The 22,182-nt window shown below is 53.8% G+C and overlaps 1 protein-coding gene across 7 annotated transcripts; it reads left to right on the plus strand.

The window, feature by feature from the left end:
• Positions 1-12: 12 nt before the first annotated feature.
• Positions 13-15,341, plus strand: ARMC1 (armadillo repeat containing 1). 7 transcript variants are annotated; one of them, XM_032954612.2, is made up of 7 exons: positions 13-119; positions 2,153-2,768; positions 5,036-5,127; positions 6,381-6,582; positions 7,374-7,490; positions 10,000-10,074; positions 10,431-15,341. In XM_032954612.2, exons 2-7 carry the CDS (start codon positions 2,601-2,603, stop codon positions 10,620-10,622), a joined length of 846 nt encoding a protein of 281 aa, XP_032810503.1. In that variant the 5' UTR covers positions 13-119; positions 2,153-2,600; the 3' UTR covers positions 10,623-15,341. The 7 variants fall into 7 exon arrangements, with proteins under 7 accessions (XP_032810503.1, XP_075923303.1, XP_032810508.1 ...); XM_076067188.1 differs by lacking the exon at positions 13-119 and adding an exon at positions 186-321; XM_032954617.2 differs by lacking the exon at positions 13-119 and adding an exon at positions 186-308.
• The last annotated feature ends 6,841 nt before the right edge of the window (positions 15,342-22,182 follow it).

Here is a 22,182-nt window from a genome sequence, read left to right on the forward strand (position 1 = left end):
CTCAGCTCGCTGCCACGTGATCGACTCCCCAACCAATCGGCTCGAGCCCGAGCGCGCCCCCCCCCGCCCCCTCCCCAGCCCCCTGCCACAGCGGCGCGCGAGGGGAGACGCGGCCATCGGTAAAGTTCCCCTCCAGCCGCGCTTGTGACTGAGAGGGGGGGATGGGGAGGGATGGGGAGGAATGGGGGGGGCGACAGTCGCGTGCGTGAGGCCGGGGAAGCCGCCACGTGACACCTCGAGGAAACGGCGGCGGCGGTCTCTCACCATTCGCCGTTCCTCTGGCCGAGTATTCCGCGGCCTAGCGCCCCGTGTGTGTGTTGGGTGGGTGGGGGTCCGTTTTGTGCCGCGCCATTGGCTGCGGGGCGCTCACGTGACGAGTCGGCGTTCGCGGCGATTGGTCGGTGCGGTCGGCGTACCCTGCGTTGGCGGGCGATTAGCCAATGGGGATCGCCGTCTCTGCCGCTGTTGTTGGCGGGGTTGGGGGGGGCGTCTCTGGGCCTTCATCCAGCAGTGGATCGACGGCCGAGACCCCAAACAGACGCAGGGAGACCTCCACTCGAGGAGATGGAGCGATTAATTCGGCTCCTGTGCGTGAGCTAGAGGCTGGCGGGCGGGCGATGGAACTGTTCGTATCGGTGAGAGGCGGCACGCCCGCGTGCGGAGGAGGTGGGAGGCCTTCATCCAGCAGCGGATTGAGCACGGCCGACGGCGTGGAGCGGAGGTCACTCGAGACGACCCTTCGAGTCGCTCTGCGATGGCCGCTTCTGTAGGGGGGTGGCGGTGTCAAAAGTTAGCCGACTGGGGGTGCACCCACTCGCGATAAGATAATCGTGGCGTCCTTTTAGTAGCTTGATTAAGTAGCGAGGGGCAGCCGAGCGAGAGGACGTTGTTGCGGTTTACGTTGTTGAGAATTTCCCGACCAATGTCCATAATCGATCGCGTAAATGTGTCGTTAAACCCGCCACCACCCGACACAGCCAATTAGTTGGGGGTTGTCACGTAAACAGAACGTGACAATTCGTTACTGGTTCAGTACACACAATCCTTTTGTGGATTCGTTACGAGTGCAGCACACCGGCGTGCTGGAGAACCAAGTCCACAACACGATTGTTCCACCAACACACAGCTGTACTTGTAACGAATTGGCACGTTCTGTTTACCTGACGAACCTTACTAATTGGCTGTGTCGGGTGTTGGCGGGTTTAACGACCCATTTTATATGTTTACGCGATCTAACCCAAAACAAAAAAAAACAGTCTGTGTTATGGATTGTTGGGGGACGTTCTAGAAGTTTTTTTTTTTTAAAAGAGGCCACGTCCGTGGTGGTGGTGGTGTTGCCGCTCTAGTTTTGGGCGAGTTTAAAGTTGTGAAGTTGCTGTTGACGGCGTTAACGCCGCTGGTGTCCAGCCACACTTGGCAGAGAAACAAGAACATTTGCCGCTGGCTTGCAAACAAACACCAAACACCATTATTCGTGCTCACCATTCGTGCTCACCATTATTCCGTGCTCACCACTATTTCGTGCCCACCATTATTCCGTGCTCACCATTCGTGCTCACCATTATTCCGTGCTCACCATTATTTCGTGCTCACCATTCGTGCTCACCATTATTCGTGCTCACCATTATTTCGTCCTCACCATTATTTCGTGCTCACCATTATTTCGTGCTCACCATTATTCCACCACCGTGGCATCGTCCCTAGTTGGTTCTGTAACAACGCGTTTATTAGAATTATCCCAATAGTTACGCTCACGAATGCATCGAACTATGCGTGTGTTATTTGTTTTGAAACGTTCCGTTTTCATGAATAATTACAGCGCATTCTGTGGCCGTCAGGAACGCTCTTCAGATCTTAAGAAGCCACTGGAGCTATGAACTTTGAAATCATCTAGATTGAAAACTAATCCCTTGAACTGCTTTGTGTTTAGTTGTCCTTCACCCGCACCTCAGATTAGCACGGTTGGCTCCGTACGGTGCCAAATAAGTTCAACAAACATACGCGGCGCTGTGTCAATTCACTGCTGGACGAAAGTCTCCCCACACCGTGTCGTTCGGAGGGGTTGTTTGACCATGCTTCAGCACTCTGGTCAGTGCGGCATGGTGTAGTTTGTCTTAAGATTTACCCGCAACGTCATGTCTCTCCCCCTCAGGCCCTGCCAAGGACACCTCGAGGAGGAGGCCTTGTTCACCAGAACCTTCTCGCCACGTCCCAGCCACGGCCCTCCACACCAGCACGGCTCCAGAGTGCCTTGTGAGATCAGTGTCATCATCCAGCCCCTCTGTCACCTCCACCCTCGTCTTCTCTTCACCTCCCACCCACCCAACTTCCTTGGCCAGTCCTTCTCAAGCAGCGCAACTCCCCAGATGTTCAGCGCATGACGCATGTGTCCCCCTCACGCCTCCCTCATCTTCTCTTCCCCCTCTTCTGCCAGTCCTCTTCCATCTCCTCCACATATTTTCCTCCTCAGGAATCATCACTCCTCCCCTTCCTCTTTAATCTTCTGTAATCATCACTCCCTTCTCCTGCTGCGATTACTGCCTTCCCCATCTTCATAACCGCCACCGCCGCCTCCTCCCTCCTGCACGTCGCCGCGAGCAATGGCCGAGCAGGAGCGACCGCAGGCGCTGTCGGTGGTGACCCAGCTGCGCGACCTCGCGTCGGAGCCGCAGAACCGCGAGGTGATCGTCAGGGACCACGGCTGCCTGCCGGGGCTCGTCCTCTTCCTCGACCACCACGACGCCGACGTTGTGTTTTCGGCGCTGCAGGTGAAACGCCGGCGACCGACGGTGCCTACACGCTTCCTTTCCGATATCTACTGGACGCCTGTGGAAAAGACTACTGGACGTCTATGACAAAGAGCTTTGTAGCTCATCGGATTCCTCCAGAATAAATAAAGATTCTGAAATTAGGACGCCACTGGAGCTATGCACTTTTAAATCTAGATTGAAAAGTAATTACTTTAGAAACGCTTGTTGTGTCTAGTTTGTTGTTCTTTGTCCTTGCCATGCACCTCCAATTAGCACAGTTGGGTACGTACGGTGCGAAAGAAGTTCAACGTACATGCAAAGGGATGAGGATTTGCACGGATAGGGTGTTTAAATTCCTCGCGGATGCTGCCGTGGTTTAATGGGAAGCAATCCAATGGTCGCCAGTTAGGTTCGTATTCCGACAGCACTTGGCAGTTTACATTCCTTTTTTGTTATTGAACCCAAATCAACAGTCATTACAGAGGGCATGTGAATGTACGGGAGTAAGGGTTGTTGCTACGCCCTCTAGGTAAGCTTTCCTCCCAAAAAAAAGGGGCTTGTTCAGGTAATTTTCTCACCAAGGCGGAGGGGTGGGCAGTGGTGGGGGTTTGGGAGTGCAGAGGGGGGGGGTATGTCAACGATAACGAGCGAAATAACGTCCGACATCCACCCATCCCCTCCTCCTAGGATCAGCCGTCATTCAGGGTAAGTTTTATGTTTCTTAAATGTCACGTGAGCCCCCGTCTCTTTCCATCCAACGGTATGAATGGGGAGTATATACGGGCACGTTGCTTGGCAGATCGCGTCGGGGAGGGTAAATTGTGAACATTCCCATCTCCAGCAAGACACTAGCCCAGTGGTCGACACCCAACGGCTCCGGAGCCGAGTGCAGCTCTTTAGGGACCGGCCTTGTGGCGTTAATTCATTCAGGATACCACCAGCGTCTCGTGTTCGCCACGTGGCTTTGCGTCTCTAGAAACGTGGAGTTTTGTACCGAATTCGAAAAGCGTGGCCCCTCTTGTTATTTAGGTTGCCGTCCCGTGCACCTGCCCCTTTCCTAACCACACGAGCTAACCAGACACCGGCTCGAACCCAGTAGTGCCACCACTCGCCAATGTTTGGAAGTTACACCATTAAGACTCTCTATTTGGCAAGAGGTCTCAAAACAACAACAAAATACGTATATATATACACAGCCTTTTGGCAATTAACTTCTGGACAATGGACTCCCCCTCTACATGTGTGAACATACTTCACCATTCTGGTAAGTGCATATTGGTGAAGGATGCGGCGTAGGACCGGTTCAGAGGTTTCGCTTGCTACGGACGTCAAGCTGTGGTCAGAAATAAAACTCTGGTTGCCGGTTTTGTAGCCCTTTGTGCAAACCGCTGCACCACTGCACCACCCCCTCCGCATAACAAACCCCTCTTGTTATTTTAGGCAGCGTGTCGTTTTAAAGTAACGAGTTGTCACAGCTGCTATTTGAGTCCTCGTCTCGAATGACTTTCATTGGCTCGCTGCTAAAGGTCGTTGCTGTTGCGCCACCACTGATGCGCGTTGTCTGGCTGTGTACCGTCGGCATCGTCGGCACCACCGTCATCATCGTCATCGTCCGACACATGCGTTACAGTACACTTATACTTTCACGTCTACCAGTACACACATCCTGCAGCCCTATACATGTACGGATCTATCCACTTTATTCACGACGAAAGTCCTAAAATACACAATTTTGTACCAAGGGGCTGTCGAGGCCCAAAAGTGAAATTGCTTCCGCAGTCCAGCGAGTGGAGCCCTCGCTCTTTCTTGGCGCTTTGCGTTTCTCTCTCCCGTCGTGTTCGTGACGATGTTTATTTATTTTACGACGTAAGGCCCACTGAGCTACGTAGCTCTTTTTGAGAAGCGGCCTGGCGATCTCAAATGATAGCTCAACAAAGTGGCTTATCATCACGTGGTAATTTATAGCAGCCAAATACTCCAAACGCACGTTTCTAATTGTGGAGGGAAAAACCGGATGACCCGGAGGAAAGTCCACGCGACCACGGGGAGAGAGACGGGCATAACTCCAAATATACAGCAGGCATCAGGATCGGGATCGAACCCACGACCTCCTGTATACCAGGCGAGGGAGTTAACATCTCACCACCGCAGCGCACCTTGCGCGATGACTGGCAGCTGCGTCTTTGTAACGTTCTTACCCGCCCTTATTGGACACCTGTGGAAAAGGGCTTTATATCTCATCGGATTCCTCCAGTGTAAATAAACATTCTGATTCTTTGTTCCAGGCGCTGAGGTATTTGGCGGAGAGTGCGGCCAACCGGGAGAGGATGCGCAGTGAGCTGGGCATGTTGCTCAGCCTGCAGAACATCATCGACAAGTGCGTGAGACAGGAACGGATGGATCTCGCTCGCCCTTACGCTCTTTTCACGTCGAGGGGCATAAACCATCACGCAAACTCCGGTCATCCTCGCATTAGCGGCGGCTTTTTGGCCAGCTGCCGAACAAAGACTCACCGTATCGCTTGTCTGGATTTCAATTCCAGTTGTGCTAACCATAAGTTCACCACTGTGACATCATCCCTATTCGGTTCTAGAACAACTCGTTAATTGAATTCTCCCAATCTTTATGCTCACGATTAATGCATTAAACACTGGGTGCGACAATTCATTGCTAGAGATTTTTTGCGAACAAGCTTGTCATTTGTTTTGAAACGTTCCATTTCTATAAATAATTACGGCACTTCTGCAGCTATCTGGAGCGCTATTCTGATATTCGGAAGCCACTGGAGCTATGCACTTTTACATCTAGATTGAAAAGTGATTTCTTTAGAACTGATTTTTTTGTTTAGTTTGTTGTCCTTCCCCCGCACCTCCGATAAACACGGTTGGCTGCGTATGGTGCCAAAGAAGTTCAGCACACACACATTTATATTCTGTCTGTATCCTTCTTTGACCACACGATGTTATCCCGACCATACCGCTATCGGCGTCACGACGCGAAGAGTTCATTAGGATCTCTTGCAGCTGAGAAGCGTTAAAAAACAGCCCACAGAAGCAGACATCACAGTTCTCTGGTCTCCACGCAGTAGAGGGCAGCACTTGACCACTTCGGCTGCGTATGGGGGTAGTGTTTAACACGTAGGCTTACGCGATCTAACCAAGAAAACCTGCATCATGGAGGGTAGTGTTTGTTGCCTGACAGTAAAACCGATTTTGCCATTCTGAGATAAGTGTAGAACCGAATTTAATTTGGTGCCGTTTTTTGTGCGCTTATTGGTAATCATGCTCAGACCATCGACTCACATTTGCGCTTTTGAAGCCAGTTTAATTACAGGTCTGTCCTGATTTCATGATTTTCGTTAGATAATCTTTTGGCGCAGCAGTTAAAAAGTCACCCCTCTGGCTACCTGGCATTGTTAATGAGAACGCCTCGGTCGGCCGCGTGTGGTGGGGCAAAGTGTGGGTACGGCCACATTTTCCCATATACCACTCTATAGAGCTCCGTCTAGTGGAGGTCCTTCAGCCAGCAGTGGCAGGATGAAGTGAAAGATTCCAGGTTGCACCTAGACTCTCCACGCTCCACAGCGACGCACTCGCTCGCGCTCGTGAACAATGCGCCATCTCCACGCAGGAAGGAGCGCTTGCACGAAGCCGGCTCCCTGGCCGCCGAGATTCACGAGCTGCTCACACGCCCGGCCGGCGCCACCACGGCGGTGCCGGGGGGAGGAGGCGGCGGGGTGACGTCGCGCCCCCGCAAGGGACAGTTCTTCCTGGGCAACACCAACAAGAAGGCCAAGGTCGTGACGCTGCACATCGACGGCCTGACCGACGGGGTCAGTCGCGCGGCCCCATCGCCATCTCAACGACGGCCCTATCCCTGTTTCCCGTAAATTTCTGTGTAGCGTCTTGGAATCAGAATCATCAGGATATTTATGCTGGAGAGGAATCCGATGAGCTATGAGGCGCTTTTTCACAGATGTCCGGTAGGTGCGGGTAAGAACGTTACAACAACAACAAACAGGCGGGAGTGGTTAAAGAGGGGATTGATGAAGCAAATTATTTGCTGGCGCCGCTGCCTTGGCATTGGTGCACTAGCACATTTAACAATGCAATTAACTCGACACGTTTGTCAATAGCATCGTAGCCTTCAGAAGAAAAATATAATTGGCAACTTGTCAGCCAGTGAGAGCAATCTTCTTGCGTATCAAGAAGGGTCGTGCTCTTAATAAGGACCACTGTCCTAAAACGTCACCCCTCGTGTAAGTTCTTCTTTCAGGCCGCAGTGTTAGTGTCCAACGTGGGATTTATAAGGCGAGCGATTGAAATGGTTTGTGTTTGATAGTGCGGCCTCCCAACGTTCCAAAGGGCACCCCCAGTGGCAGCTGTCTCTGTGCAGCACGAGGTGACTCAGCACCTGGCTTGCAAGCGGGCACCAGTCTGCCAGTAGGGCAGGCGATGATTGCTGCTGTGTGTGCGCACGATCCCAATTGAGTGATTTCCAAATTCGGAAAAAATTGGACCACGACACCGGGTGTTGCTCACTAACGGCACTTGCCCCAACAGCCCGTGTAGGTTACACGGGGGACCTTTGCCTTGCGTGTGCGTGTTGCGATGGGATCGCCAGGGCCGGCGCAGCTTGTGCGAGGACGCCCTGCTCAAGGTGAGAGGCGTCATAAGCTTCACGTTCCAGATGGCGAGCCAGCGCTGTGTGGTGCGCATACGCACGGAGCTCAAGGCGGAGGTAAGGGCACACGCGTACAGGCACGTACACACGTACCGCACGCGCACACGTACACAGGCAAAGGTCCCACGTGTAAGCCTTTAACAGACTGTTGGGATGAGTAACACCAAGAAGAACGAGAATCATAACTTCAACTTGTAACACGCCGCACGGTGTTCGGAGAGAGAGAACGACTCGGAGGCGTGAGGAACCGCAGGCGGGCGGAGAATGGCAGCGGTCGTGCGGCGAGCCAGCACTGAATTCCTCCCCAAGCTCTGCAGTGCTATGCATGTGAAGGTGTGGCGAATATTTCAACCGGTCCTGGACCTTCCCCGAGTAAATGGTGCGGTGTTGGTAACGTCACCAATGGGGAAACAACGGCGGCCGGGTGTGATGCTGGCCCTCCACGCCCCCTACGCCAGCCTTCATAGGTGCTCGCTAACAGCACTTGCCCCAACAGTCTCTTTAAAGGGATCTATGTCTTTTGTGATGGAGCCATACGGATTGTTGCATGGCGCAGGCTTGGGGATGCTTTCATCTGGCAGTGAATAGATCATGGCCGATTATGATAGGCAGATGATGATGATGATGGTAAAAGCCAGAGTTGAACCCCATCCGGGATGCGAACTTGCGGCTTTCTGATCGTGAGCCAAGAGCGCGGGAGACGGGCGTCGCGATGTCAGGGGGGCTGGCTTTGTTGTCCTCTCTCTCCCGTCCGCTGCCGGGCTCATCCAGGATTTAGCCCGGCAAAATCACCGCGGGCCACTTCTAATGAGAAGCTGCGCGCAGCCATTACGGCTACAGCCTGGGGCGTCACTGGAGGCCAGTGAGTGAGAGAGGAAACAGAGAGCCGAGTGAGGCTGGGAGAGAGAGAGAGATATCAATCCAGACGCACCGGGAAGGGATCCACTCATTCACACCCTCGCCACGCTTGTTATGCGACCACCCTCCACTTTCCGCCACCTCCAGATTTTCTTTTTTTCCCTTTAACGTTTGGGGATTCCCCCCCCCCCGCGAAAATGTACTTCCAATTGTGCCGACATCGACATTGCTTCACGAGACCCTGAGCGCCCAGATCCCTTAACAGGAACGCTGCTCCTCGCAGTAGGGGGGGGCAGCACTTGCTCACCTGACCAAACCAACAAGGGTAACGTTCGGTTTTTAACGGTCATCGTTTCATGCATCTTGTAATTTGCGCAGTCAACTCGCTTGCCTTGAGAACGTGATGTAATCAGGTTTAGCCACAGACAGCTGATTTTTTTTCCAATTGGTGTAAAAGATCTCGGCAGTGCCAGCTTAGCGCCCCCAGGATCTCCAAGCCACCCGGCCCGACTCTTTTACCATTTCTATGAAGTGACCGGAAGAAGGGGCGCCACGGTGGCAAGATGTTAACTATCTCGCCTGGCATGCAGGAGGTCGTGGGTTCGATGCCGACCCTGAAGCCTGCTGTATATTTGGAGTTTGCGTGTCCTCCCTGTGGTCACGTGTATTTTTCTCTGGGTCCTCCGGGTTTCCCCTCCACATTTATACACCAGGTGTTGACGGTATTTGGAGCTGTCATTTGTGATAGCCAGCTCGCCTCTGAAAAAGAGCTAAATAGCTCAGGTGGGGCCCTTGTCTGGTTTAAAAAGTAAAATAATAAAACTTGAAGCTTAAGTGTTGCATTCAGAACATTCGCGAAGTTGGGTGCGTCTCCCCCGTGCTGGAGAACAGCCCCTTGAAGGGAAAGAAAGGTGTTAGATATTCATGGAGTCCTGTCATGTCACCCTTTTCAATTCCGTCAAGTTTATTTATAACCAGGGTGAGAGCCCTCTGAGACTAAACGTCTCTGTCGTGGGTACATCAAAAGCAATGCGGTGTACGTGTAAAACTGCCAAAACGAGCCCACAGAACCAAACACAATAAAACTAAATGTTCAAACGACTAAAACTAAACTATTTTTTTATTTACCAGGTAAGGCCCAGCTTAGCTACCTGGCCACAAATGATAGCTCAATGAAGTGGCTTATCTCATGGAAAATTTTAGCAGCCAAATACTCAAAGCGTGTGACATTGATTAGGAATTTGGAGGTAAAAACCGGAGGATCCGGAGAAAAATCTCCAGTGACCGCAACCACGAAAAACGCGGTGCAAAGATTTGATCCCGCGGCCGCACATTCGCCGCTTTGTCGCACAAGTTCACGAATCCAGTGGCGGCCCCGGTCAGTACTGCGGCGTGTGTATCGAACGCGTTGTGAACGTGACCGTGTCACAGTCAACGCCTCAAAACTTCCACCGCAAGTTCTCCAAATGGGATTGCGCGCGGCGGCGTGGCCCACCAACCCCCTGTGTTGTCAAACTCCCCGCAGGGCGGTGTGCGTGCGTAAAACTTGGCAGCGCCTTCCTCCGTGCGCTGACAGCCCCACGCTAGAAGAATAACCTGAATACCAAATGTACCAAACTTATCGTTATTATTCATTATCACGAGTCCTCCCTCCGGCGTGCGTGCTCACACAAGCCGGCGAACCCCTCTTCCGTCGATTTCCTTGCAGTGCCTGGCGTCGGCGATTGCTGCCACGAAGGTGATGTCGGCTCAGCAGGTGATCAAGAACGAGAGCGGAGAGGAGGTGAGCGCGTGGACGGTGACGTTCCCCCCACGCCCAAGCCACCACCACCCACCTAGCCCTGCCACCTCGCCCACCCTTTCGCCTACCTTTCCCACCTGTCCACCCGCTCACCAGTCCACCCGCTCACACGTCCACCCGCTCACCTGTCCACCTGCTCACCTGTCCACCCGCTCACCAGTCCACCCGCTCACATGTCCACCCGCTCACCTGTCCACCCGCTCACCTGTCCACCCGCTCACACATCTACTCGCTCACCTGTCCACCCGCTGACATGTCCACCCGCTCACCTGTCCACCCGCTCACATGTCCACCTGTCCACCCTCTCACCCGCCGCCCACCCGCTCACCCGCCGGCAGGTGCTGCTGTCACTGGAGCAGTGCTCCGAGGGGCTGGAGGAGAACGAGGAGCTGCCCGACTACCTCCCCGAAGAGGAGAGCCCCGTGCGGCAGAACGGGCGCGCCGTGTCGCGCGTCGGCGCCAAGAAGGACGCCGGCGGCAGCTGGCTCAGCTCGGCCGCCAGCTTCCTCACCAAATCCTTCTACTGGTGACGCCGGCAGCAAGACCACGGCGACGGTGACGCCACGCCGGAGCCACGGCAACGCGACGGGAAGCACCGCAAGGCTTGGCCGCACGCACCGCGCCGAAGGAGATGGGCGGCGTGATGGCGGACCAGAGAGAGCCCGGTTGATGTTATTATAATTATTATTGGTGTCAGTTTTTTTTAATTCCTTGGTTAAACACGACGACCGGGGTTCATTGTACAGCCGGGGGTCCGTTTTAGGTCGACGAACTGGAAAATATTTTTTTCCACCCAAAACACCGCATCCAGTATATCTTTCTCTCGCTATGGGCCGTGGCTACTACTCCTAACAACTGCTAGTCGCGTGCCATCGCCTGCAGTCTACCCGGCATGGACCCAGCAAATATTTTGGTGAGATCATCAGCCCGGTGAAGTCCATGATCGGACCTTCGGAACTTTTTTTTAATGTCCCGCCGACAAGAATTGCACGCTCGCGACGTCGAAAACTGATGAGGATGACAACGACGACGACGATGACTGCGGCGACAAAAATAATCACTTCGCTCCTGCCAAGTCGGCCTTACCCATGCGGCGACGGGAGCTTTTGGCGTGGCACGCCGTCGTGAAGTTTTGGCCACCGGTAAACTTGAGACGGCGCCCTGGCGTGAGAGACCTCTCCTGCGCGAAGCGTCGAGCTCACACGGTTGCTAACGGAGCGGCTGGAAAAGCACAACTACGGAGGCCACTGATGTCCACCGCCGCCGCCACCACCAATGCACCCCGAGGAGCGAGTGGCAGGATCGGACTCCGGCCGGCCACGGAAAATTTTAAGTAACAATAAGTTCACGGAATGGCCTGAGCCAGTGGTGGAAATTACACTTTCCCGTAACGGGGTTCAGTATATACACACACACACTAACACAAACATCAGCTTCCCAAATGGTTCAGTACTCGTTGAATCACCCCCTCTAGGAGAGACGATGGTGGCGAGTCTGCCTCCGGCCGGGGAGTCGACACGCGCGAGTGTTGGGATCACGGTGACGCGCGGATCGATAGAATAAAACTGCTTTGAGCGATTCGCAAAAGGGTTTTGAGAACAACGCTAATAGTATTGTTATTGTTGCACCTGAGTATTTTTGTTTGGTGGCAGCGTTTTGTTTGTTACATTTAGTTGTATTGTTGGCACGCCTAGCTTCTTAGGAGGAAGAGGTGTGGGCGTCGTTATTGTTGCTGGCAAAAGGTGCGGGGTGGTGAAGTTGGCGAGGGCGCGACGCGGCGGTGTCGAGCCCATCTGTATTCTAAGAATAAAAAACGGAAGCTGCTCCGTTGTGAAGATGGGCGCTGCCAAACCACGCCCCGCTCTAAGCGGCCCGGAGCCAGCCTGCGCCCCGTAATTTGCCGCCTGACGGGGAAAAAAATCCCTCCGGTCCGCCGCTCAACCGAACCAGCCCGGCTCGGCAGGCCCCGGTATTGTTTTTGTTCCACTGCGGGAGCCGAGCCAAGCCGCCGACGTCGGACGCGGCGAACGAGCGGAGACTCGCGCGCGCGCGCGCGTGTGTGTGTGTGGGGGTAAGCGCCTTGCAATAAGGTGCTGTAGAATCCTGTGTAAGATAAGATGAGGTGACGTGGTGACACCACGCCGGCACGGCGTACCGAACGACGTCGCGTGCGGTGGATGCGGCTTCAACCTCGCCCATTGCCCTGCTCGGCCCCTCGTCAGATTCGCATGTCTTGTCCGTGAGGCTGTCCTTTCGCGGTTTGGTTCTGGCTCCGCCGCGCTGGCTCGGATGTGCCAGTGGAAAAAGGGGACGAGTAACCCGGCCGACGAGCGCATTGTTGCAGATGGAAGGTCTGCTTCCCAGTGGAGCATGTTGCCTTCGTACCGCGTGCGTCTGTGGGGGTGGGGGGGGGGTGGATGCGTCCCTGGTGGTGACATTTTTTGGCAAACGACATTTCATGGGTTTTTTTTGGCCCAGGAGACTCCAAATGGCGGCCCGAGTGGTGGCTGCCGCCGAACCGTCCACTGATCCTCTCCATGTTTTCCGTTGCCGAAAGTTCACTCATCTCTGGGCGGATTATCCGAGCGGCTGGATTAGCCGTGCTTGCAAAACACACATCGGATCAAATATCTATTGACTCGAGCGGAGGCTTCATTGTGAGCGGCTCCTCACTCGCCGAGCGTCAGCGACTCGTTACCCGCCACCTCCATCCCCACGTGGCCTCAAACACGTCGGCGAGTTAACCCGTCGCGCAATATAAACGGACGCAGGTACGATCCACTCTTCGCCCCCATTCTACGCCGATAAACAATCACTTTGTTCCGTGGCCTAATTTACAAATGTGTTGAATTATCCGTGGTTTTTTTTATGTTTGTGTCACCACTCCAAATTATCCCAGATAATCGAGAGTCCACTTTTGAGCTGGCGTCGCACAAACGAAATCAAATTGGTGAACAAGGTCGCCGTTGATTTTATTTTCGCACAATTCACTCGTGCAGAACATTATTTGGTGGGGCGGTTATCGTCTCGTCAAGCCAGAGTTGGCCGCTCGACAATGTCTGACGTGGAAAAAAACTTAACTTGCCCCCAAATCGAATCTTGGGTGGACAAGGGGGGGGGGGGGGGTGTGGAGCAGACCTGGTTCGGATTTCACTCCGTGCCACCGATGTTGTCCGGGACTCGGAACTCGGGTCGCCGGGTCGGTATCGCGGTTGCGTTCACCACCAACGGCACCGCCGCTCCACCCATGGTGTCTGTTCGGGAGATGGCAACAGTGGCAGGCTTCTCGGCCGGTAACGTCATATGGGCATTTGTTGATGATAATTAATCGCCAAAAAAATATGCAGAGCTTTATCAACATAAGATTTTTGTGGTTTATTTGCAATGATCTGACACTTGTGTAGCTAGCGTTTTTGTGAATTCACCGTGTGCTATGCATATGCAAGCTTTACGCTGTATACTTGATGACGATATCTATGCTTGACCCCATGGTTATCAAAAAACATAATCTACTTAAGAGTATAATAACTTTGGTGTGCACCTTGTGTACGACCGGTTAAGTGCCCTCTTACCTCTGACTAAAAGCCTCGGAGCCAGGTGAGTCACGTTGTGTGGTGGTGGTGTTGGCAAATGGTTCCTTTCCGTCCCTAGTTTTGGCGAAATGTTTGGTGACATTTCCATGAACGTCGCTGTCGGCTCTCCAGACGGCGTACGTCCCCAGAGCTCCCTCTCGGGACAAGCTCTTCCCCCTACCACCACCATGTCTGTCTTTGTCTTCCTCTTGCCTTTAGCCCTCCCCCCCTCTCCAAGGATGATGAGGCGTGGCTGTAGGGCCCCCTGTGAGCTTTCTACTCCTTGTAGATGCCACTTTTCTCGAACCAAGTCCAGCATCGACGTTTTGCAATATTCACAATGTCCCCTAAATCATAACTTGTCATCCTTGGTCCTGCCCATCCTATTCTCTCAAAATCCTCTGAAGACGGCGACGCTTAACCACGATGGAGAAATTATGATCGTGTCGGCCGGTGCTTCCCAACAATTCCTGGACCGGCGTATCGCCGTCGGCCCTTCAACAATTTTCGCAGACCACCATGCACCAGTCACGTGTATTTTTCGAAAATTAAACCCGCGCGCGCGCACGTTGTACGTCACGTGAACAACCAATGCCAGCAGTTGGCGGATATTTAAGTCGTGGATACAATCACGACAGTTGTGCAATGCGCGGCAAGCATCCGGTGGTTTGTTAAACTGACTCGTGCCTGCAACCAGTTTCTGGGGACCACCTCGCGTGGACCTCGTGTCCGGCACCACCGGTCTAGAGACAATGAGATGCAATGTTTATTTGTATTTCTAAATCGGCTCAAGCCTCCCGGATATCACGTGACTTACGTGTGCCTACCACCACCACCACTCTGGGTCCCTCTCCCCGCCCCCTTTGGAAACAGACGCCGCGTGTCCGCTTCTTTTCTCTCTCGCGTCTCCCTCGCTTTTCTCCTCCTCAACATCATCATCACCCTCTCATCTGCCCCTCCTCTCCCTGCCGCTCATCTGAAGCAGTGCCCTGCTCTTTGTCCGTCTTGATGGGGACTTCCGTCCCGGCCTTCCTCCTCCCCCTCTCGCGCGATCCATTCACTTTTTCCATTCATTGCATCCACGACTCTTGCTCCCCCTGTCCCCGTGGTGGAGCCAGGGGGTTAAACCCCTTAAGTTGAAATAAAAATGCGAATCTGGCTCCAGAAGTATCTTCCCTGTTCAAACGAGCGATGGAGTTGAGCCGATGGATCTTCTGTGCGAGCCAGCGGTGGGATTGTGCAAAAATCAGGATAGGTTTTACCCTTGCCAGAAAGGGTAAAACCTATTCTTATTTTTCATACTTTGATACTGGCAAAAAGGTCCCATACAGTGATGGGATGTTCCACATTGACATGACGGAGCTCAGTCCATCCACAGGCTGCGGGAGGAGAACGGGTGGTATGGGGGGGGGGTGTACACCCCCAACCTAGCTCTGAGACTCTTGCGACGTGACCCGCCTCTCGACTGTGAATGACCTGAGTTCAATCTGCGGTTGCGTTGTAACATCGTTAAGTCTCCCTCTACCCAAGCATGGAACTCATCGCTTCTGCTGCTCTCTGCGATGTCTGCACGCCTTCGCTGTCGCGAGTATCCCAGAGACGGGAGAGTGCCTGTTTTAAACCGCACACAAAAAACACTCGGTTTTTTTTCCTTCCCAAATAAACTTTAAGCAATAATCAGCTCAGCTGCTTCTTCTCCCCCCCCCCCCCCCCCCCCCCCATGTGTTTTCGCCGTCGTGCCGCCGCACCAAACGTGTTGTTTGTCACGACCTCCGACGTGTCGCTCCCACGGTGCGGGCAGCTTCACTGGAGAGCTCAAGGCTGGTGTGCGTGGTTGGGTGATAGGAAGGGGGGAGCGGTAGCGGTTAGCGCGTTGCGCTACGAACCCGGCGACCCGAGTTCGATTCCCGCTCACGGCCAACAACAGTGAACCGGTACCTGGGCCTCCGCCTAAGGTCGACTCGGCTTCAAATGAATACATGATGCGGTGTGTAAACATCGCCACTTGGGAGACAGAGGCGGCATCAGAACCCTTAGACTGGTGCTGGCCACCCCCCGCTGGGTATACCGTGTCGGCCTTCAGAGGTGCTCGCTAACAGCACTTGCCCCAAAGCGTTGTGCAGGCTACACGGCGGGGTCTTTGTTGTGTGGTACAAACATGAAATGCCTTGGCAAGCGTAACCGACACATTTGCACTTTTGAGTTATAATGAGGCAAGGTGATCAAAAATATCGAACCAAGTCATGTTTAATTCAACATCTCTAAACGTTGTTGGCAACGGAGGGAAGCTCCCTATAAATAGAATCAATACCCCACCCAAACACACACTTGCACGCATATATATACACACACGTGTTAGAGAATACGGCTCTCTGTGAGTCCGAGTTTCTGTGTGCGTCGATGGGTCTCTATGAGAGTTGTGCGTCTCGAGGTCTATGTGAGCCCATGGGTCTCTGTCTGGGTCTATTTGTATCAATCTCTATGTGAGTATGTGGGTCTCTGTGTCTATGGATCTATTTGTATCAGTCTATGTGAGTCTCTGTCTATGGGCCTGTTAATATTAGTCTCTATGTGAGTCCGTCTGTCTCTCTGTCTATCGGTCTGTGATGGAGTCGCTGTGTGTGTCTCTGGGTGTCTGTACCCTATCCAAGCCACGCGTGTGACTGGAGGGGCGAGGCGCGCCCCCCTCTCGAGCCCTCGAGCCGCGCGTCTCCCCCGGTTCCCGTGAGATGCGGCGTGGCGACTCGGAGTGGCGCTGTGGCTCTGCGGCTCCACGGGGGACGCAGAGAAGTGGCATCAACATCCCATGCGCAATGCAGCGCAACATCCATGTCGATTCTCGCTCAGCACGACCACCGCAGCGGATTCACACAGAGACACAGACTCACACAGAGGCCCATAGACTCACACAGAGACCCGTAGACTCATACAGAGACCCATAGATTCACACAGAGACATATACTCACACAGAGACCCATAGACTCACACAGAGACCCGTAGACTCACACAGAGACCCGTAGACTCACACAGAGACACATAGACTCACACAGAGACCCATAGACTCACACGGAGACCCGTAGACTCACACAGAGACAGACTCACACAGAGACCCATAGACTCACACAGAGACCCATAGACTCACACGGAGACCCATAGACTCACGGAGGCCCATAGACTCAGACAGAGACCCATAGATTCACACAGAGACACATAGACTCACACAGAGACCCATAGACTCACACGGAGACCCATAGACTCACACGGAGACCCATAGACTCACACAGAGACCCATAGACTCACACAGAGACCCATAGACTCACACGCAGACCCATAGACTCACACAGAGACCCATAGACTCACAGGGACCCATAGACTCACACAGAGGCCCATAGACTTACACAGAGACCCGTAGACTCACACAGAGACCCATAGACTCACACAGAGACACAGACTCACACAGAGACCCATAGACTCACACGGAGACCCGTAGACTCACACAGAGACACAGACTCACACAGAGACCCATAGACTCACACAGAGACAGACTCACACAGAGACCCATAGACTCACACAGAGACGCATAGACTCACACAGAGACACAGACTCACACAGAGACCCATAGACTCACACAGAGACGCATAGACTCACACAGAGACACATAGACTCACACAGAGACCCATAGACTCACACAGAGACACATAGACTCACACAGAGACCCGTAGACTCACACAGAGACACAGACTCACACAGAGACACAGACTCACACGGAGACACATAGACTCACACAGAGACCCGTAGACTCATACAGAGACACATAGACTCACACAGAGACACAGACTCACACAGAGACACAGACTCACACAGAGACACAGACTCACACAGAGACCCGTAGACTCACACAGAGACTCATAGACGAGGGGTCGTGAGGCTCTGCAGGAGAGAGTCGCAGTCGTCCAGTCCACGCCTGGGCGCTTCTGCAACGGTCCGTGGCTAACACCCCGCCCCCCCTGCCGCCCCCCCCCCCATGCCGCCCTCCTGCCCCCCACCACGTCCCCCTTCACACAAAGAGACGGCAATCATTACGGGCAATTACTACGGCGCGTTAAATTGCTGAGAGACTGTATAGAATTATCGTCCGCCCTCCCTCCACCCCTCACCCCCCGTGCCCCCCCCCCACACACATCACTGAGCCCCCCCTCGCACCACAGCCGCCCCCCCCCCCCGCTGTCATCTCCTCCAAACGACTTTAGCGCCAATGTGGAAATGAATGCACCATGATGGTAGTGGTGGTGTTTGTTTATTTACCCAGGATAGCCTCACCGAGCTATGTTAACTACCTCGCCTGGTATTTCGACGGTCGCCCTGACTGCCTGCTGCTGTATATTTGGAGTTTGCATCTCTCTCTCCCCGTGGTGAGATGTTAACTACCTCGCCTGGTATACAGAAGGTCGTGGGTTCAATCCCGACCCTGACGCCTGCTGTACAGAGTTTTGCGTGTCTCTCCCCGTGGTCGCGTGGATTTCTCTCCAGGTCCTCCGGTGTTTCCCTCCACATTCATAAACACGCGTTTAGAGTTTTGGGCTGCTGCTATAAATGTCCACGTGACGATGAGCCACTTCGTTGAGCAATTATTTGTGGCCAGGTTGCTTCTGAAAAAGAGCTACATAGCTCAGTGGGCACTTAACTGGTAAAATATATTTAAAAATGTTTCATAATTTTGCTTAATATTTGGCCAATTCCATTCGGGAGAGATCAGTGGCCGCACAGATGGGAACACGAAACGATTTCTGTGCGGCCATCTCCTGTTCACCAGGCAGCCCAACCTGCGAGCCGCTGCTGCTTCTGCTGCTGCCGCTGATTGTGGTGATGGTGATCAGAATCAGAATATTAATTTATACCGGAGGAATCCGATGTGCTATTAAGCTCTTTTCACAGATGTCCAATAGTTTCACAGATGTCCAGTAGATGATGATGATGATTGCGATATTCATGGTATATGGGAGATAGGTAATGGGAGAGAATGAGTGATGGTTATAGAATATGGTGATGGGGGAGAGTGATGGGGGATGTTGATAGGGAGGGTGATGGGTGATAGTGGAGGGTTATGGGGATGATGATGGGGAGTGTGATGGGGGTGGTGATGGTGAATGGTGATGGGGGTGGTGATGGTGAATGGTGATGGGGGTGGTGATGGTGAATGGTGATGGGGGTGGTGATGGAGGCGGGTGGCCATTATGTGCTCACACCGCAGGTGTTCCGAGACAGCGCGGTCATTTTACGCGTGCAGCGACTCAGAAGGAAAGAAAATAATTACAGCCCCATCACCTCCTTCTCCTCCTCCTCCTCGTGACGGCGCGAGACAGCGCGAGGGAGGGGGGCGGGGGGGATGAAATTGTGTGTGCGTGAGAGGTTGTCTGTGTGTCAGTGTGTGTGTCAGTGTTAGAAACATTTAAGCTGGCCTGCCTACGAACCATCCTGGGTTTAACCAGGCTGGATTGTGTGAGGAGCTCACAAATCCTCGAAAGATCTGGACAAAGTCCCATCGCTGAGCACCTCCGGCGGGCAAGGCTGCGTTGGCTGGGTCATGTAGCCCGCATGTCCAGCCACCGCATGCCCAAACAGCTTTTGTTCGGCCGGATCGAGGGGGCTAGACGGGCGCGGCATCGGCTAGAGAAGAGATGGAGTGATGTGGTACAGGAGGATGTGGAGCTGAGTGGACTTGCCGATGACCGGTACCAGCGGTGTCAAGATCGGCCTCTGTGGAGGAGGCTCGTGAAGGACGCTACTGGGCAGTTGCAGGCAGTCGCCCTCCAACAACAACAGAGGGCGGAGGAGCGACGCTCACAACAACGAGCGGAGCGCCGGGTGGCTAAAGCACAACAAGTTGGCACAGTAGGGGACACAGGTGGTGCATCAGCCAGTCATCTCAGTCAGTCGATCCGTGGCACCTGGGTTTGCCCCTTGACCTGCCAGCGGGCGTTCGACACTTCACGTGGCTTCAAGGTGCACATGGCCTGGCACAAGCGTCGAGGTGACGTCACCACCACTTAGTGGCGAATGGCGGTTGTTGTTGTGTGGTAGTGTAGCGGTTAGCGCACTACGCTACGACCCTGGCGATCCGGGTTCGATTCCCGCTCACGGCCAATACCAGTAACGATCTTAACCGGTTCTGGGCCTCCCCTCGGTCGACTCGGCCTCAAATGAGTTCCTGGTGCGGTGCGTAAACATCGCCACTAGGGAGGCAAAGGCGACCGGGCGTGGTGCTGACCACCCACCCTCTCGTGTGCCGTGCCGGCCTTCATAGGTGCTTGCTAACAGTGCTTGCCCCAACATTATTTTAAGGCTACACGGGGGATCTTTGTCTTTGTGTGCCATTGTCGGTTGGGAAGAAGGTTCGACAGCACCACGCCCAGCCGCCTTTGTCTCCCTGATGCTGACACCGCACCAGGTACTCATTTGAGGCCGAGTCGACCGAGGGGAGGAGCAGGACCGGTACAGATAATCGTCACTGGGTGTTGATGGCCGTGAGCGGGAATGGAACTCGCATCTCTGTCGGGTTTGTAGCGCCACCGCTCCCACCGCGCGCAAACAGCCTTTGTTCAATTCTCATTACACGCGTGGTGAGGAACGCTGCGCGTGCGTGCGTCGGAATTAATAACGGATCGATCTTCCCTCTCCGACACCGAGAGAAAACATCAGCACCCCCCCCCCCTCCACCACAACCCCTCCCCTCAACCTCCCCAACCCCCCCTCAACCACAACCCCTCCCCTCAACCCCTCTCTCCACCACAACTCCTCCCCCCCCCCCCTCCACCACAACCCCCTCCACCACAACCCCCTCCAACAGCCCCCCCCTCCTCTCTTACCCCCAACAGCGAAGAACACGGTCCGAGCAGGAATCAATCTCCTCCCGCGGCGAACATTACACTCCTCTTCTTCCTCTGTCGTCCACCTCCTCGTCACCCCTCAATGTCGTCCCCTCTCCTCCTCTCTCCTCCCCTCTCTTCCCCTCTCCTCCTCCTCTCTCCTCCTCCACCCCCATCATCTTCCATCGCCCCCCACCCCCCCCCCCCCTTTTAACATCCTCCATAATCTGAATCTAACTAAAAAGCTAATTTTCAGAGATGTCCAGGATCCAGATCTCCTCCTTCTTTCGCCTTGCTTCATCTTCCACCTCCCCCCATCATCTTTGACATTTTCCGTTCATGTCCTCCTCTCCCACCAGAATTCCTCCGATACGAATGCTGCGGCGGGCGATGACAATCATGAAGTTTGTTCTGCAGCTGCAGCTGATGATGATTATTATTCTGCGGCTGCAGCTAATGATGATTAATATTCTGCGGCTGCAGCTGATGATGATTATTATTCTGCGGCTGCAGCTGGTGATGAATATTCTGCTGCTTCATCTGATAATCATCATGATGATGATGATGATTATTCTGTTGCTGCATCTGATGATGATGAGTATTATTCTGCGGCTGCAGCTGATGATAACAATGAAGTGTATTCTGCTGCTGCTGATGATGATGAAACATGGACACAAACACTCGCACGCGATGCAGATTGCGACGGCGAGAAGCCGATCCATAAATCAAGTAACACGGACACAAGTTAAATGAATGAATCGATAAAGGCTCGCGGTGATAAATAAATATATAATCGCGAGCCCTCGTCGGCTGATTCCCGTGACCGTCTTTATATCCCTGGGCCTTAGCTGCTGATCACATGAATTGCACTGAGCATCGATCATTACCAGCACCACATGCACGAGTGAGAATGTGATGTGGAGCGGTCGTGTAACGGTTCGGGCGCTGCGCTATGAACCTCGGCGACCCGAGTTCGATTCCTACTCACGGCCACCAACACCCGTGACGATTGTCTAAAACGGTCCTGGGCCTCCTCTAGGTCGACTCAGTCTCAAATGAGTAGCTGGTGCAACGTGTAAAACATCGTCACTGGGAAGACGAAGGCGTTGTGACGGCCACACCACCATCATGAATGCACGTCTGGTGCAAGCGAGGACATCCGCTGGACTATCTAGAGACGGAGCAGATTTGTGTGGCTGTTCATCTGTCAGGTGCGCCCACCACTCTTCTGCTGTGGCCGTAAGAGGCCCCATTCTAACCCAACATAGCCTGGTCCGTACGCGACATTCAAAGACAAAGATCCCCCGTATAGCCTTTGGGGCAGCATCACAACCTGCCGCCTTTGTTGTTGAGCAGTGCGCTAACCACTGTGCCACCGCTCGAGTCGACCAAGGAGAGGCCCAGAACCGGTTCGGATAATCGGCCCAGAACCGGTTCAGATAATCGTAACTGGTGTTGTTGGCCGTGAGCGGGAATAAAACTCGTGTTGTCAGTCTCGAAGCGAGGAACGCTCCACTACCGCACCCCAAAACAAATATTCCCCGTGTAGCCTTAACCGACTGTTGGGGCAAGTGCTGTTAGCGAGTAGCACCTATGAAAGCCGGAACGACACACGAGGGGGTAGGTGGCCAGCACCACGCCTGGGCCGCCTT

The sequence above is a fragment of the Petromyzon marinus genome, chromosome 15 (assembly GCF_048934315.1).
Source record: "Petromyzon marinus isolate PM22_M1 ecotype Great Lakes invasive population chromosome 15, UKy_Petmar_22M1.pri1.0, whole genome shotgun sequence".
In the NCBI taxonomy this organism is placed as follows: domain Eukaryota; kingdom Metazoa; phylum Chordata; class Hyperoartia; order Petromyzontiformes; family Petromyzontidae; genus Petromyzon; species Petromyzon marinus.